This window comes from Fundulus heteroclitus, unplaced genomic scaffold, assembly GCF_011125445.2.
Source record: "Fundulus heteroclitus isolate FHET01 unplaced genomic scaffold, MU-UCD_Fhet_4.1 scaffold_115, whole genome shotgun sequence".
NCBI lineage: Eukaryota > Metazoa > Chordata > Actinopteri > Cyprinodontiformes > Fundulidae > Fundulus > Fundulus heteroclitus.
This window is the reverse complement of record NW_023396528.1, coordinates 43658-57716: the sequence shown is the minus strand read 5'-3', so window position 1 is coordinate 57716 and position 14059 is coordinate 43658. Positions and strand designations below refer to the sequence as shown.

At 38.2% G+C, this 14059-nt stretch overlaps 1 protein-coding gene across 1 annotated transcript in view; it reads right to left on the bottom strand.

Annotated features, from left to right (window-relative positions):
- LOC105928619 (immunoglobulin-like and fibronectin type III domain-containing protein 1) overlaps window positions 1–14059 on the bottom strand; it is a gene marked incomplete at its 5' end in the record, with an annotated part of 29479 nt that overhangs the window by 416 nt on the left and 15004 nt on the right. The window contains 20 exons of the mRNA XM_036128742.1: window positions 1075–1401; window positions 1484–1780; window positions 1869–2061; window positions 2812–2897; window positions 3017–3325; window positions 3460–3588; window positions 3703–3882; window positions 4056–4352; window positions 5409–5702; window positions 5782–5923; window positions 6063–6187; window positions 8627–8743; window positions 9038–9157; window positions 10562–10687; window positions 10835–10942; window positions 11310–11444; window positions 11634–11768; window positions 11958–12323; window positions 12409–12681; window positions 12827–13025. Coding sequence (XP_035984635.1) covers window positions 1075–1401; window positions 1484–1780; window positions 1869–2061; window positions 2812–2897; window positions 3017–3325; window positions 3460–3588; window positions 3703–3882; window positions 4056–4352; window positions 5409–5702; window positions 5782–5923; window positions 6063–6187; window positions 8627–8743; window positions 9038–9157; window positions 10562–10687; window positions 10835–10942; window positions 11310–11444; window positions 11634–11768; window positions 11958–12323; window positions 12409–12681; window positions 12827–13025 — 3958 coding nt within the window. The remainder of the gene's footprint in view (window positions 1–1074; window positions 1402–1483; window positions 1781–1868; window positions 2062–2811; window positions 2898–3016; window positions 3326–3459; window positions 3589–3702; window positions 3883–4055; window positions 4353–5408; window positions 5703–5781; window positions 5924–6062; window positions 6188–8626; window positions 8744–9037; window positions 9158–10561; window positions 10688–10834; window positions 10943–11309; window positions 11445–11633; window positions 11769–11957; window positions 12324–12408; window positions 12682–12826; window positions 13026–14059) is intronic.

Genomic DNA, 14059 nt, shown 5'->3' with positions numbered 1-14059 from the left:
GGGATGTGACTGTTCAAATATATCTACCACATTTAGACTTAAGGTAACTAGGGGTCTGTAAAAACATACCATCATTTAAAGTTCTAGAACAAAGTCATTCTGTCTTAATTGTCTATTCTTGACATTTTCTATGTCAAATCTCACAGCAAAAGCCATAGTGTGCAGTTTTCAAAGCATTTGGAGGATCTTATTGTCAATCGGTCAGGAAAAAAGTACATTATTTCCAATGCATTAGGTATACAAGGAACACATTGAAAATAGTCTGCATCAGGTGGGAAAAATATGGCGCAACTGTTACATCACCAAGAAAAAAAAAGCAAGAAGAAAACTGATCATGGAGGTTGCTAAGAGGACTATAGTGACATTAATGAAGCAGCAAGAATGCTGAATGGCATCACTGAAAGACCATATGCAGTCATACAAGAAGGTGAAGGCATTATGCATGTTGCGATTGTCATACTGGGGTCTTAGTTAAGGTAAAGCGAATTACAGAATATTAGTCAATGTTGCCACAAAACCATCAGTTTTCTGCAAGAACACTGAAAAGGAATTATGGCTTTCAACACAAGACCAAACCAAAGCATATGTCTAAATGAACAAAATATTAGCTTCACCAAAAGTTTTGAAATGTTCCAGCTGAAGCCACGACCCAAATCCAACAGAGGATATGTGAGGTAATATGAAGAGAGTTGTTCACAGGGAATACCCTCACAGTTTTGGAGCATTTTAGCAAAACATATTGGACAAATATTCCCTAGTCAAAATGTGGCACGCCGAGCACGAGCGCTGTAGTAAAATAAAGTGTTAGTTAAAATGTTTGCACATTCATGCAATTCTTTTTTAAACCTTCCCACCTATAATCGCAAAATAACTATTTATTTTCATTTTCCAACTTAGTTATGCAGGTGAAAGAATCAAATCAAACAGAATAGAATTGAACAAAGATTAAATAAGGTGATCCTATTCAGTTTTTAAAGGGTCAGATAAAAAGTGGGGAAAATTCTGAAAAGACAATACAAGCCCCTGGAATTTTAACAAGGGTATGTATACGTTGTTATGCTCTGTTAGTCTTACCTCTGACACTGAGCACCGTGGAGCATTCAGCTCGTCCTAAACTGTTTTCTGCAACAACAGTATACTCTCCTACGTCTTTGGGGCCCACACGAAGGATCAGCAAGGAGCAGACGCCACACGTGTTGGAGATGTAATAATTGGTATTTGTGTTTATGCTGACGTGGCTTCGATACCACGTGATACGAGGTGCAGGGTTCCCCTTGACTGCGCAGCTCATATAGCACTCATAACCTACTGTTGCAGTTTGAGGCTTCAAAAGTACAATAAACGTTGGCGGGCATCGCAGATCACGGTCCTTGCTTGTCGGTTCGGGTATCACAGTTTTTTCTGCAAGAGATTACGCGGTTATTCTTTTTGACGTAAAAATAGCTAATTTGGATTTTGAGATAACATGAGACACAAAACGCACCTTTCTTTTTTTCCACCCCCCAGGTTGGGGATTCTGAGGGCGCTGATATACCCATGTCATTTTTGGCGTACACACGGAAATGGTACGTCCTTCCTTCCATGATGTTACAAACTGTGAACCTGTTGTTGAAGAGCCTGTCAGCCACTACTGTCCACGTGTGCTTAGTGGAGTCCAGTTTGGACACTGTGTAATGGAGACGATCATCGCGCTTCTCATCAGGAGAAGGTCGCCAGATCACAGTCACAGTCCCAGGAACACTTTCTTCCAGTTCCACTGGTCCAGGAGGCTTTGGATCATCTGAGAACACAGTTCACAGTTTTACTTTTAGAACTCCTTTTGAAGATATTCCCAGCCTACAGAACAACAAATAAATACTTAATTTTACCTGTTACCCTAACCTCTGTACTGAATGTTTCTTGTCCAACAATATTTTTCACCAAGACGGAGTAGATGCCTGAATCTGAGCGTTCTGAAGTGGGAATCAACAGCTGAGATGAGCTGTCAGAGTTGCTGATCGTGACACGCTTCGTCACTGGCACGTTGTCTTTTAACCACGTAACCTCTGGCCGTGGGGAGGCCTGTTTAAAAAACACACAAAAAAAACAAGCATGCTTCTACGGTGCAACTTGTATAAGTTTTCATTCCTTTTTTACCTTTTCTCATTTTGTCATGTTACAACCACAAACTTCAACATCTTTTATGGGGTTTATGTGGTAGACTAATACAGAACTAGCTGCTTCTCCTAGCCCATTACTTCGATTCCTCAGCATGTTCTCGGCACAAGCTGTATGCCCTGTTTGCCTTTTGCCACAACATCTGTAGATTTTCTATTTCCATTTTTTTTTATAGAACTCTGTTGCTAGTCTGTATCTGAGCTTGGGTCCTTCTCTAAACCTACAAAGATGACCCTGCTCAGATGAGACCAGAATTAACTTCTTAACATTCATTCAAAGACTGCACACTATCCTGATAGCGTCGCCCCTAGAGTCAAAAGATGGTACTTCTTTTCATTAGTGATGGGAAAGAGCTGTTACAATGATGGATGGAGTTAAATACATGAAGTAAATAAATAAAAATGCTCACTGCAATAATTTAAAATTATATTTAAATATTCCTTCACTTTCAAAATCACACTGAATAATACTTTTTATTGTTCTATTAAATACAATCCTCATAAAATACTTTGAAGTTCAGGCTTGTAAAATAGCAGAATGTGAAAATGTTTAAGGGGTGTGTATACTTCTGTCAGACACAATGTATTATAAGCAATTATGATTAATAAATTTTTTTTTACCTATAACGAGATCAATGACTTGAGAAAATCTCACCTCAAAGTTTAATGTTATCCTCACAGAGTTCCCTGCCCTCACAACCATGAAGCTCTTTGTCTTGTTGTTTGTGAACCTTGGTCTCACTTTATTGGGAGCAACAAAATATGTTTCAGTTTATATTAAAACTAAAACAGAATAAACAAAATTTAAAAGCATCATAACAATCAGAGCATATTGACTGAAGTGTTATTTCTTGACATACCGGGCAAAGGCATGGCAAGGATGTAGTCTGGCAGCTCCTCAGGTGTGCTTTCTCCCCCATCATTTATAGCAATGACTCTCACCCAATACATATCCATAGATTTAAGGCCCTTCACATTGAAGGAAGTCATGAAAACAGGGACACTGTTACAACGGGACCATTCAATGCAATCTGCTCGCCGGATCTCAACATAATATCCTTTAGCTTCATCCTGTATGCCTGCTTTTTCCTCGGGTTTGGTCCAAGTCACAACCATGTTGGTGTAAGATGTTTCTGTCACCTTCAGGCCTGTTACTTTACCAGGAGGCTCTAGGCAAATACAGATATTATAAAACATGTAGTTGTAATTAGTGCAGGATTAATATGATTAGTAATTTCACTATGTACATTTTGCATTGATTCCAGTCAATATAACTTTTTGTAATACATTTTGTAATACTCACTTTTAGGATCTCGTGCAAAAACAAACTCTGAGGCGTTGCTAAATTCACCAGCTCCTGAGAGGTTTACGGCACAAACTCTGAACTCATATTCCATACCATCCACAACATCCCTCACTGCATACTTTTTCTCTAGAAGCCATTTCCGAGCAAACAGAACAACCCCCCAACAAAAAAACAAACATGTTAATTTGTTTACATCTTCATACCATTTGCATATACTCATCAGTAAATATACACAAATACCTTTTATTATCTCATCTGGTGCATTCACAACAGTCCAAAGATTACTTCCTTGTTTGCGCTTTTCCAAAATATAGCCCAGGAGGCGTGACCCTCCAGTGTTAGCAGGTGAAGACCATGACAGGTTGATGCAGTCACTAAATGCACTGACCACCTTCGGAGGGGCTGGGGGGCCTGGAAAAGCTAAACAAATAAGAAACAGACTTCACTTCATGTAAATCACTCCATGCGGACGTTTTAATAATCAAAACAATTTGCAAGATGAGTTGCATCTAACCTTTAATGCAACTTTTTTATTTCAGATTTTCAGCAAATCAGCACATTTTGCAAACAGCACAGATATCGTTTTGGCTTACCAAACTTGCCAGCTTGCATTTCATCCGTCTCCATCACCTCACTTGTTCCCTCTGAAGTTACTGCCCAGATGCGGTAACAGTACTTTCGCCCACGGTCCACATCTGTGTCCCGGTAGAGGGGCACACCTGGTATTTCACCCATTTTCTTCCAGGTGTTTCGTCCCACTTGCTGACGCTCCAGTATGTAATTAGTCACCGGGGAGCCGCCGTCATCCTTTGGCGGCCGCCACTTAAATTCAATGCATGCAGCTGAACTCTCAGTAACCTCTGCAGGACCCAGGGGGGAAGATGGCTTGTCTGAAATATAAAAATGGTTGATTAAGTCTTTCAAAGCATTTTCTCAGATTTTACTTAAGGGATTAAAGCTGTATTGTTATAAAGGCAAATATGCAAAGTTAGCTCTGAAACACATCCATATTTTCATCAAATGGAAATAAATTACTTTAGAAAAGCAAGAACTAATATATGAAAGTTCATTCAGAGGTTTGACAGAACAGATGTTCTAACATTCATTTAATGCATTCAACCATGGAAAAGACAGTTCTGATAAATATAAGCTATAGAAACATAATTAAAAATGTCTATATGAACAGTATTTAGTCAAACATCACTTAACATGCTACACTAGAATACTGATATAAAAACGTTGCTTGACTCACAGTAAACTGACCTCTAGTGCCCAGTCTGATGAAACTTTAGATACAGCAATGACTATAGAGAGTAAATTGGCACCAGGAAGTTAGATAAACTGTGAGAAAAACAGTTTGAAGAGTTTGGACCTAGATGATCCACCCTTTAGACATACCATTTGTTTGTGAAACCATATTTTTGGTAAAGTCTAGTTTAAATTTTAGAAACCTTGCTTTGAATCAAAATATTATATTTTAACAGCCTGCCCGGTGTTCTTATTTTTATTTTAGTCTTACTATATCAAAATGTACTTAGACAAGCATACATTAATTCATATTTTTTTCCTCCCTGAGGTTCGAATTTTTTTTTCATAATACATCACTTTTTCTGACGAGGTTCCATTATTATTATTATTATTATTATTATTATTATTATTATTATTATTATTATTATTATTATTATTATTATTATTATTATTATTATTATGTTGATTTTACTGTAAACATTTTTCTTATAGCTCCTTTAATGTGGACCTTTTTTCTCCCATCAATCTCTATGAGATCTATCTTTTGGTAGTCTAAGGGAATAGAACCAAAGACGGAAGCAAACAGTTCAGTGAGCTGTTCTGACTGTTTGATGACTGTTTGCCTCATATCTATAATCTGCCCCATATTAAAAGAGCAGGCCTACTTATTCATTTCTGGTTTGTTGTAAATCACTCACCAAGTACAATAAGCTGTGATACTGCCTCAGTAAAGCCATGGTCATTCTTTAGCTTTATCTTGATCTCGCCAGTGTCCCTTCTCTGACATCTGCACAGGAGCAAGCGGGTGTGACTTGCAGATTTCTCTATCTTTATACAGTTGTCATCTTGCAGCTCATCTCCGTCTTTGTACCACTGAACCTTTATAGGCTTGTGGCCAATGAACTGCAGTTTAAAGATGGCATTGTGTCCCACTTTAACTGTCAAAGGCCTGGCAAAAGCCTTGAGGTCTTCTGGGTCAAACCTTGGAGGATCTAAAAATATCAACCCAGTTAGAATAATTTCAGTTCTTTGACATCATTGATATTGTTTTTCCTCGAAGAATACTCCAACCTCGGACATTGATCATTGCCTCTGTCTTACGACCATCTGCTTCAAAGCGGTATTTCCCAGAGTGTTCCTCGCTGCACTTCACTATCACTAATTTATGGACGGGTCCATCCGTAGTAATAGAAAAATTATCATCTGGGTATATCTGTTAGGGTGTAAAGCAAACAGATAGAATTTTCAAACATGGCATGTAAAATAATTACATTAAAAAATGTTGCAGTGTAAAGTTACAACTACTCTGAAGCAAAAAAAAAAAAAAGATGAATGTGACTTTCATAGCAAACCTGTTTTCCATCTCTGAACCAGACTCCCTCATAGTCCTCGCTGCTGAGCTTACATGTTAACTCAGCACTCTCTTGGATAATCGCATCGACATCCGACAAACCCCAGATGAACTGAACACCTGGATCTACAAAGAATTGAGTTTATTTTAAAATATCCATCTCATAATAAAACAGTCAACTCAATTTTTTTACTATACATAATTTCTTTCGCCGATCATGCATGACATCATGAGCACTGATGTAAATATCACAGAGCTATTCAACAACTGTAAGTGAGTGGAATATATCAGATGGCAAGCAAGTATTCTGTCCATAAAGCTGACCCGCTGCTGGTTTACAGTGGTCAGTATAAGGGCTGCATGATGTTAGGAAATATGCTTTATGCAATAATGTAGTTGAATGTTGCAGTAGAGATATGACTGCGATAAATACACCAACAAACAATATTAATATATTTCAGCTTTGGGTTCACGGCAAGCACAGTCCCCAGATGGAGGACAGTAGTGTCTCCAGCTACTAGGGGAAAAAGAATTTCCCCTCTCATAAACAAGAATTATTTGGAAGAGTTGTTTCTGGTCAACGTCTGCTGTTTTTGCAATGAAACAACATAGTTTTGTCATGGCCTTACCACCTTACAACCTCTTTACCTTAAAAACATACTGTAGTAAACAACTAGTTTAACCAAATATATTACAAGGATGGGAAACTTGAATGCTTGGTATTAAATTTCTTATTTATCTCACTTTATTGCAGTATGCATGTTGCAAATTGCCTACAGTGATACTGCAACAACAATACATTTGTGATATATTGTGCCACCCTTTTCTGGGATTAACAAAGTGACCCAAGGAAGGAGCAGTGGTGAGCAAAGGTCTTACTTTTACAGTTATCAGTGACAATGGATAGAATTACAAAACTGTTGAGTGATTGCTGTTTGACTTTAAAAATGGGGAAAAAAGCAACAATGTTTCTCTCAAGCAAACAAAACACACATTTTCACCCAGTGTAACTTTTGGGGGTGAAACATTGGGTTTATTTTATACAACAAGATCTGACAAGAAAAGGAGCCAAACAGAGTTCGGGAGGGTGGCCTGAGGGCTTGACGTCCTCCATGCTCACTGCCAAGCACAGTGGAGCTCGACTGGCATTGACCAGAGAACACCAAAATTGGCAGGTTTGCTACTGGCACCCTCTTTTTTCACAGAGGAGAGCAGGTTCACTTTGAGCTGATGTGACAGACAGGCTCTGAAAAAGCTGCAGTAAATGTTATGTTGCCTGCAATATTGTTCAGTATGGTCAGTTTGTCAGTGTTGGTCTGGGGGCAAGTGAATTTCTCCAATGTGAGATCAATAAAGCCTATCTCATCTTATCTTATTGATGGAGTGATGCAGAGACCTGTATGAGATAAACAATAGCACCCTGACTGCCATTAGGTATCAGGATGAAATCCTTAGACCTATTGCTAGACCTTTCCCTGGTGTAGTAGGTGTGTGAGCATGCCTGGCCTTATGTGGCATGACTATGCAGGTAGTTCTTGGTAGATGAAGAAATTGATACCACTGGCTGGCCTTAAATATCTATCTATCTATCTATCTATCTATCTATCTATCTATCTATCTATCTATCTATCTATCTATCTATCTATCTATCTATCTATCTATCTATCTATCTATCTATCTATCTATCTATCTATCTATCTATCTATCTATCTATCTATCTATCTATCTATCTATCTGTCCGTCTACATACATATACATTTTTTCGTCTTCACTATGCTATTCCTTAATTCAGAAAATTTTGGGGGGCCGGATGAAGAGCTCTGGTGGGCCAGATGTGGCCCGCAGGCTGCCATTTGACGTTCACTGACATAAAGTAGAACTGCAATGCTTTAATTTGAAATCCTCGTTTTTGTTGCCCCACAACCCCTCTTTTGCGTCTGTTCTGAGGTGTGTCTGAGAGCAACTTGTTTTGGTGCTGTCTCTTTAAATGCAAATGAGGCCCTTCACATCCCGACCCCTCCTTCAGGTCACAGAGTGTTCCACTTCACCTCAGTTGGCTATTTTTGTAATATAATGGGGGACGGTTTAATGAAATGGGTGGGTCAATACACCCAACAACCTAACATTTTCACTTATCCACTTGTAGCTTCGGCATCCCTGAGCTTGGATTACAAAATGGCGGCAAAAGGCATAAAAATGGTGGATTTGGGAAATTTGGGAAAGCTCCTGGACAGACTAGAATCAAATTTCTGCATTCCTAGACACTTCAAGAAAACAATAGAAAGGATTAAAGGTATACAAAAATGGATTTAGCCTCATATGTCCCCTCTAGATAATATGGCATCCTGTTGCTCCTAACATATAACCCATTCCGTGTTAGTTAGGATATCAAGCATGATTGTTTTTACATTTGACATCTGATCTATCGTTGGACCTTAAAAACTTTTATCGAAACAGTATCAGGGACAAACAACATGCAGAGTTAACTGTTGGCTGATGAATATTGGCCAAAACAAACAAAACACTTACAGAGAGAAGTAATTTGGTTTGCCATTGAATACTCACCAATCACTGAATCTGTAATCAGATGGGCTTGTCTTTTACGTCTTGTATGGTTGGAAGAGTTGTTAATTTTTTCAGCCTCGTCACACTCGGCTTGGTCTTCGGTAAACACATACTTGCCTTTTGAAATAACAAATTCAACATTTTATTTGCTTAGTTTTCAATCTATTCAAGCTAGAATCTGCATAATATATTCCCACAATACATCTGTAAACATGCCAAACGGCAAACGTTTTACCTTTATGTTAATAAACTTGGCCAATGCAATTTTACTTTTAAGTTTTTAACTTTTGACTCATAAAATAATAAGGAGGGTTACACTATGTGCTACAGCGGCATTTTATCTCCAAAGCCCTGCTGCCTTTAGTCAAAACAACAATTTTATGCTGTAATGTAGAACTTGTGATTACTCACCATTTGCTGCATGTTTTGCAGTTTCGCTTTGCTTTGAACTTTGTTGGTGCTTCTCCTTGTCAGCGGAATCCTCGTTCTCATCACTGCTATTTAGTTCATCCTCACTTACTTGTCCATATGCTGTGTGCAAGACAATATTTTCAAAATGTGTTCAATATATAAAAACATTTGCAGTTCTACTTGACTTCAAAATATTCTCACTCATAAGTTCAGTTGACTGAAAAAGACCGGGGCAATCACTTCTTACAAGAGGGTAATCTTAATTTTTCTTTTAGAATAAATCTTTATTTGTCATTGCAATTGTACATTCCAACGAAATTTATCTTCTGCATTTAATGCATCCCTTAGGGAGCAGTGGGCAGCTATCACAGCGCCCGAGGAGCAATCTGGGGCTATGGGTCTTGCTCAGGGACCCACAGTGGCAGTCTGCAGGGATCAAACCAGGTACTTGTAACCTTCTCAGAGTACTGCTCTAACCACTAGGCCACAACTCCCACACAATTTATTTTTGCTATGTAAGTAGATCTTAATGTAGTGATTCAATAGACATGACAGTCAGTCCTTCAATATGTTCTTCTCCCTGCAAATGTTTATCACTGGTTGTCCTTTGCTGTGATGTAAGTCTTTGCTAACAGCTTGTATATTAATGTAAAATTAGGCATGAGACATCACCAATGGAACTGTGCAGAGTTTATTCAGAAATTGAATCAGAGGCTTGTGGGCGAGAGTATTCTTAGATCGTGAATGTGGGATCTTGACAGCTGTTCCCAAAGATCAGATCATGATTTTGCAATAAACATGCGACCACAAAGCGTTATGAACCACTTTATCCATTTACATTATTCAATCGCTCCCCCGAGATCATTATTCATACGAGCATTCAGATCATCAAGCTGAACTTGAGGAACAAAATGAGTATGGCCTGCAAATCTCAGCATTCATCTGAGTGAGACATGTGGGATTTCCCTTTATGGAAAACAACTACATCTGAGCTGTGTTGCAATGTCCAAATGCATTTAGATCTTTAATTCCAAGCAATGTTGATGTGTGTCTCTGTCAGCATGTGATTATCTGCATCAGATTCTGCTTATTTGGACATATCTCTCAGGTCAGATGGACAGTGAAGGACGATACATTGTTAAATGCCCCATTCTGTGTATGGACCTTTCAGCTGATCCCGAGGTGTAACAAAATGTTGTAGATTAGGAAATAGAGGATCTAAAAGAGGCCAAGGAGATTATCTTTAAAACAATACTAAATTCTACATATCATTGGTTTTAGTTTTCCATGAGTGATTGTTCCCAAATTTTTAATTAAATATATGAATTTAAGGCTTTTACTTAGCTGTGGAATTAATGATAGGCACTATCTCTGTAATTAAACAAGTGTACAGGCAATAAAAAGCGACGAGATAAAGTGTAATTATGAAAAACCTGGCTGCAGCACTAAATGCTGTTTCTTCTCTCCACAGTGTTCACAAATGACTACTAATATGTAAATGCAGTCAGTGGGGTCATTTCTTACCTGATGCCTGTTCTTTCCAGTGGACGGTCTTAGTTTTGCTTTGATTTCTTGCTGACCTATCAAAATTCATTTTTCCTCTGAACTGATTCAGTTGTTGCACAACATCATCACATTGATCTGTGAATTCTGGACAGACACAAACATATGACATGACAACATATTTCTGGATGTTAGCGTATACGCTTGTGAGAAAAAGGTCAATTTAGAAATGCTGAACTATTTTTAAACTTTTTATTTAGGGAGCAGTTCTACTTTCTATGGGATGTTTCTCACCGATTACATCACGCTCTCCTTGTTGATCTTGATCTTCCTGTATCAGTATGGAATTAGTGCCAATTCCAGAATCCTGACCCTCCTCAGAGAGTTCTCCTTTATCAGAGTCTAATGAGCATTGAATATGAGAGTCAACTTAGTTCAGAAATCGCTGGTTTTTAAAGTATGAGTCACTGTTGATCTAAAATGAAAAGCATTTCTGTCCTGTTATTTGCAGATCCAATCAACATTTTCTACAAGCCCTTCTTGTTTACTCCTGAATCATTAAAGCAAATATATTCTGTACGTACATAGAGTACCTGATCTATATTTAGAAATAAGAACTGCTGTTCTTAATTAAGGCATCTAAAACTAAATATCCATGAAAAAAAACCTGTAAACAGACAAACGCTTTTTCATTCGAAACTACCATTTTGACAAAAATCATGTTAGTGGGCTGTGGAACAGGATTTGTCAGATTAAAAACATACTTTACCTGTCATTGTGCTACAGACAGCTTCACTTTTGTTGTGTTTTTTCTCCTTGCTCTCAGCTTTCAGACGCTTATCTGTTTCTGCCACACCAGAATCCTCAAATGTTGTGACAGTGGCACCTTTCGTGTTTTTCCTCTCTTTAAACATAAAGGAAAAAGTAGATCTTAACCTAGTTATCGGAATGCTAAAAATCCAGAAACTAAACCAAGTAAAGTGAACAAACTTGACAATACTTTGTGTTTGTATCCTAAACAGCCATGTAAATAACAATAGTATTTTAGCCGAAGTTGTGGAACAGGACTTGTTGGATTGAAAACATACTTTACCTGCCATTGTGTTACAAACAGCTTCACTTTTGTTGTGTTTTTTCTCCTTGCTCTCAGCTCTCAGTTGCTCTTCTGTTTCTGTCACACCAAAATCCTCAAATGTTGTGACAGTGGCACCTTTCGGGATTTTCCTCTCTTTAAACAAGAAGGAAACAGTAGATCTTAACCTAGTTATCGGAAAGCTAAAAATTCAGGAACTAAACCAAATAAAGTGAACAAACTTAACATTACTTTGCGCTTTTATCCTAAACAGCCATGTAAACAACAATGATATTTTAGCTTAAGTTGTGGAACTGGATTTGTCAGGTATAAAACATACTTCACCTGTGATTGTATTGCAACCACCTTGGCTTTTGATGCGTTGTTCCTTCTTTGGACCACCTGCCTTCAGTTGCTCTCCTGCTTCTGTCACACACTCAAATGTTGTTACAGGGTCATCTTGTGTGCTTCTGCTCTGTGTTTTACCTCTTTTATCACTTCCACCGCAGTCTCCTCCACCAGTTAACATTTCTTCTTTCAGCGTTGCTGTTTCTGAGTATTTTCCTTTGACAGCTTTTAAAATCTTCCCCATCTCCTCTTGGATTTTTATTTGCTGCTCTTTGGCCACTTTTTCCAAATCAATCTGAGCTCCAGCCGCAGCCACAGTTTTACGTATTGTTGGCCTACATCCAGATGCAGGGTTGCGCTGATCTTCAAGCACATGAAGGACAGTCAACATATTAAACGTTTTAAACGATCATCTGCCGCATCACCATGACGTGTCAATGTATTGTACCTTCCACCACCAGCCAGGCACTGCAGGATATAATCCCTGCTATAACAGAATAGATTCCTTTGTCCAGTTTAGTGCAGTCCTTAATGAGCAGCCGGTGGATGAGTTTGTTGTCAGACACAGTTATGTTGTATTTCTCCCCATTTTCCAGGGTGACACCTTTTCTCATCCATGTAATCTTAGGTAGAGGGTGCGTCAGCACACACTCAAAAAGAGCATCATCGTTTTCTTCAGCTCTAATCTCTTGAATTTTGATCACAAAATCTACTTTCGAAACTAGAGGGGGAAATTGCACGTCAAACATTGTAACCCTTTCAGTCGAAACTGTTACATGTATTTACAATTAGAGGCTATGTAAGAGAGCAACTGCGTATTTTCTTAATTCTCAAAAGTCACAAACCCATTTAGCTGTTTAACTTACGTTTGAACTCAGTAAGATGCAAGTCCCTTTCGCCATTAGCTTGACTTAGGTGTCTGTTGTGGCGGTTAGCCTCTTCAACATCCCCTTGAAATACCCCTGTGTCATTTTGCACCAGCCCTTCAATTCTGGCGCAGTTTTTCCTCCCAAGACTCCGATTATCCTGTTCTTCTGCATCATCATCATAGGAAATTATAGCGTCCTGCGTCAGTGCAGTGGAACAGAGGAATTTAAAAAAAAAGTTGCGCAGTATTTAGGCTGCAATTCCCACCTTAGACATCTGTAATGCATGCTTTCACATAATTAATATCTTAAAACATAACACTGGATTGAGATGAGAGTCAGAGAGACCCTGCAAAGGATTTGGATAGTATTCATCAAATGACCACAGTAAACACTTTCATTTTGTTTAAGTCAGAGTTATATTTTTGACATTTTGAAATAAGAATTTAATGTTTTTAATTCTCATTACTCTGACTGAAATCCAGACTTGCTGGTGGGACAATATCACTCTCAATATGTTACCCATCATCAAGGTTCTTATTCATTCATGTAGAAATCAGTGAATGAAGAGCTTTGTTTTTGCTCAATGGTTTGTATAAAACCAAATCCACACACACACAAATTAACAGAGGGGAAAATAAGAACAATGAAAATAGAGAAAATGTGTTTCATCATGTCATTTCAGTCAAGAAAAACAGTTTAACATTTTAGAGGTACCACCATTTCAGGAATGTACAATATCTTCCAGAAAGCAGAAATAGAAAGGTACGGTGAAAAGGGTGTGTCTTGCCTTCTTTTATTAACGCTTTATGCTCTGCCGCAGCAGTAATCCTTGTAGATCTCTTACAGGGGGTCAGGGGGAGAGTACTGATTTTCTTTTATGTGTTCCCTCTGGAGAACTCTTCTGTCAACCACTAACACATTCTCATCTCTGGTCGTGCGTGGGTACCAAATTACATCCAAACCGGGCCATTACTTCTTAAATGGGTGTTTAACTTTTCGCCTGTGTGAGTTTTAATTGAAAGTTGGCAACTGTGGCACAGATTTTGTTGACTGCATAAAGTAGCTCAGAGGTAATGCACTGAAGCTGTGCTTTTTTTTTTTTTTTGTCTTTGGGATTTTTACCGCATACTGCAATGAGTTTTAACATATATTTGTTTATTATTATTCGTTACTTTTGAATGTTAGTAAATGTATAGATTTATTATAGAATGATGCAGCAGAGCAATATGT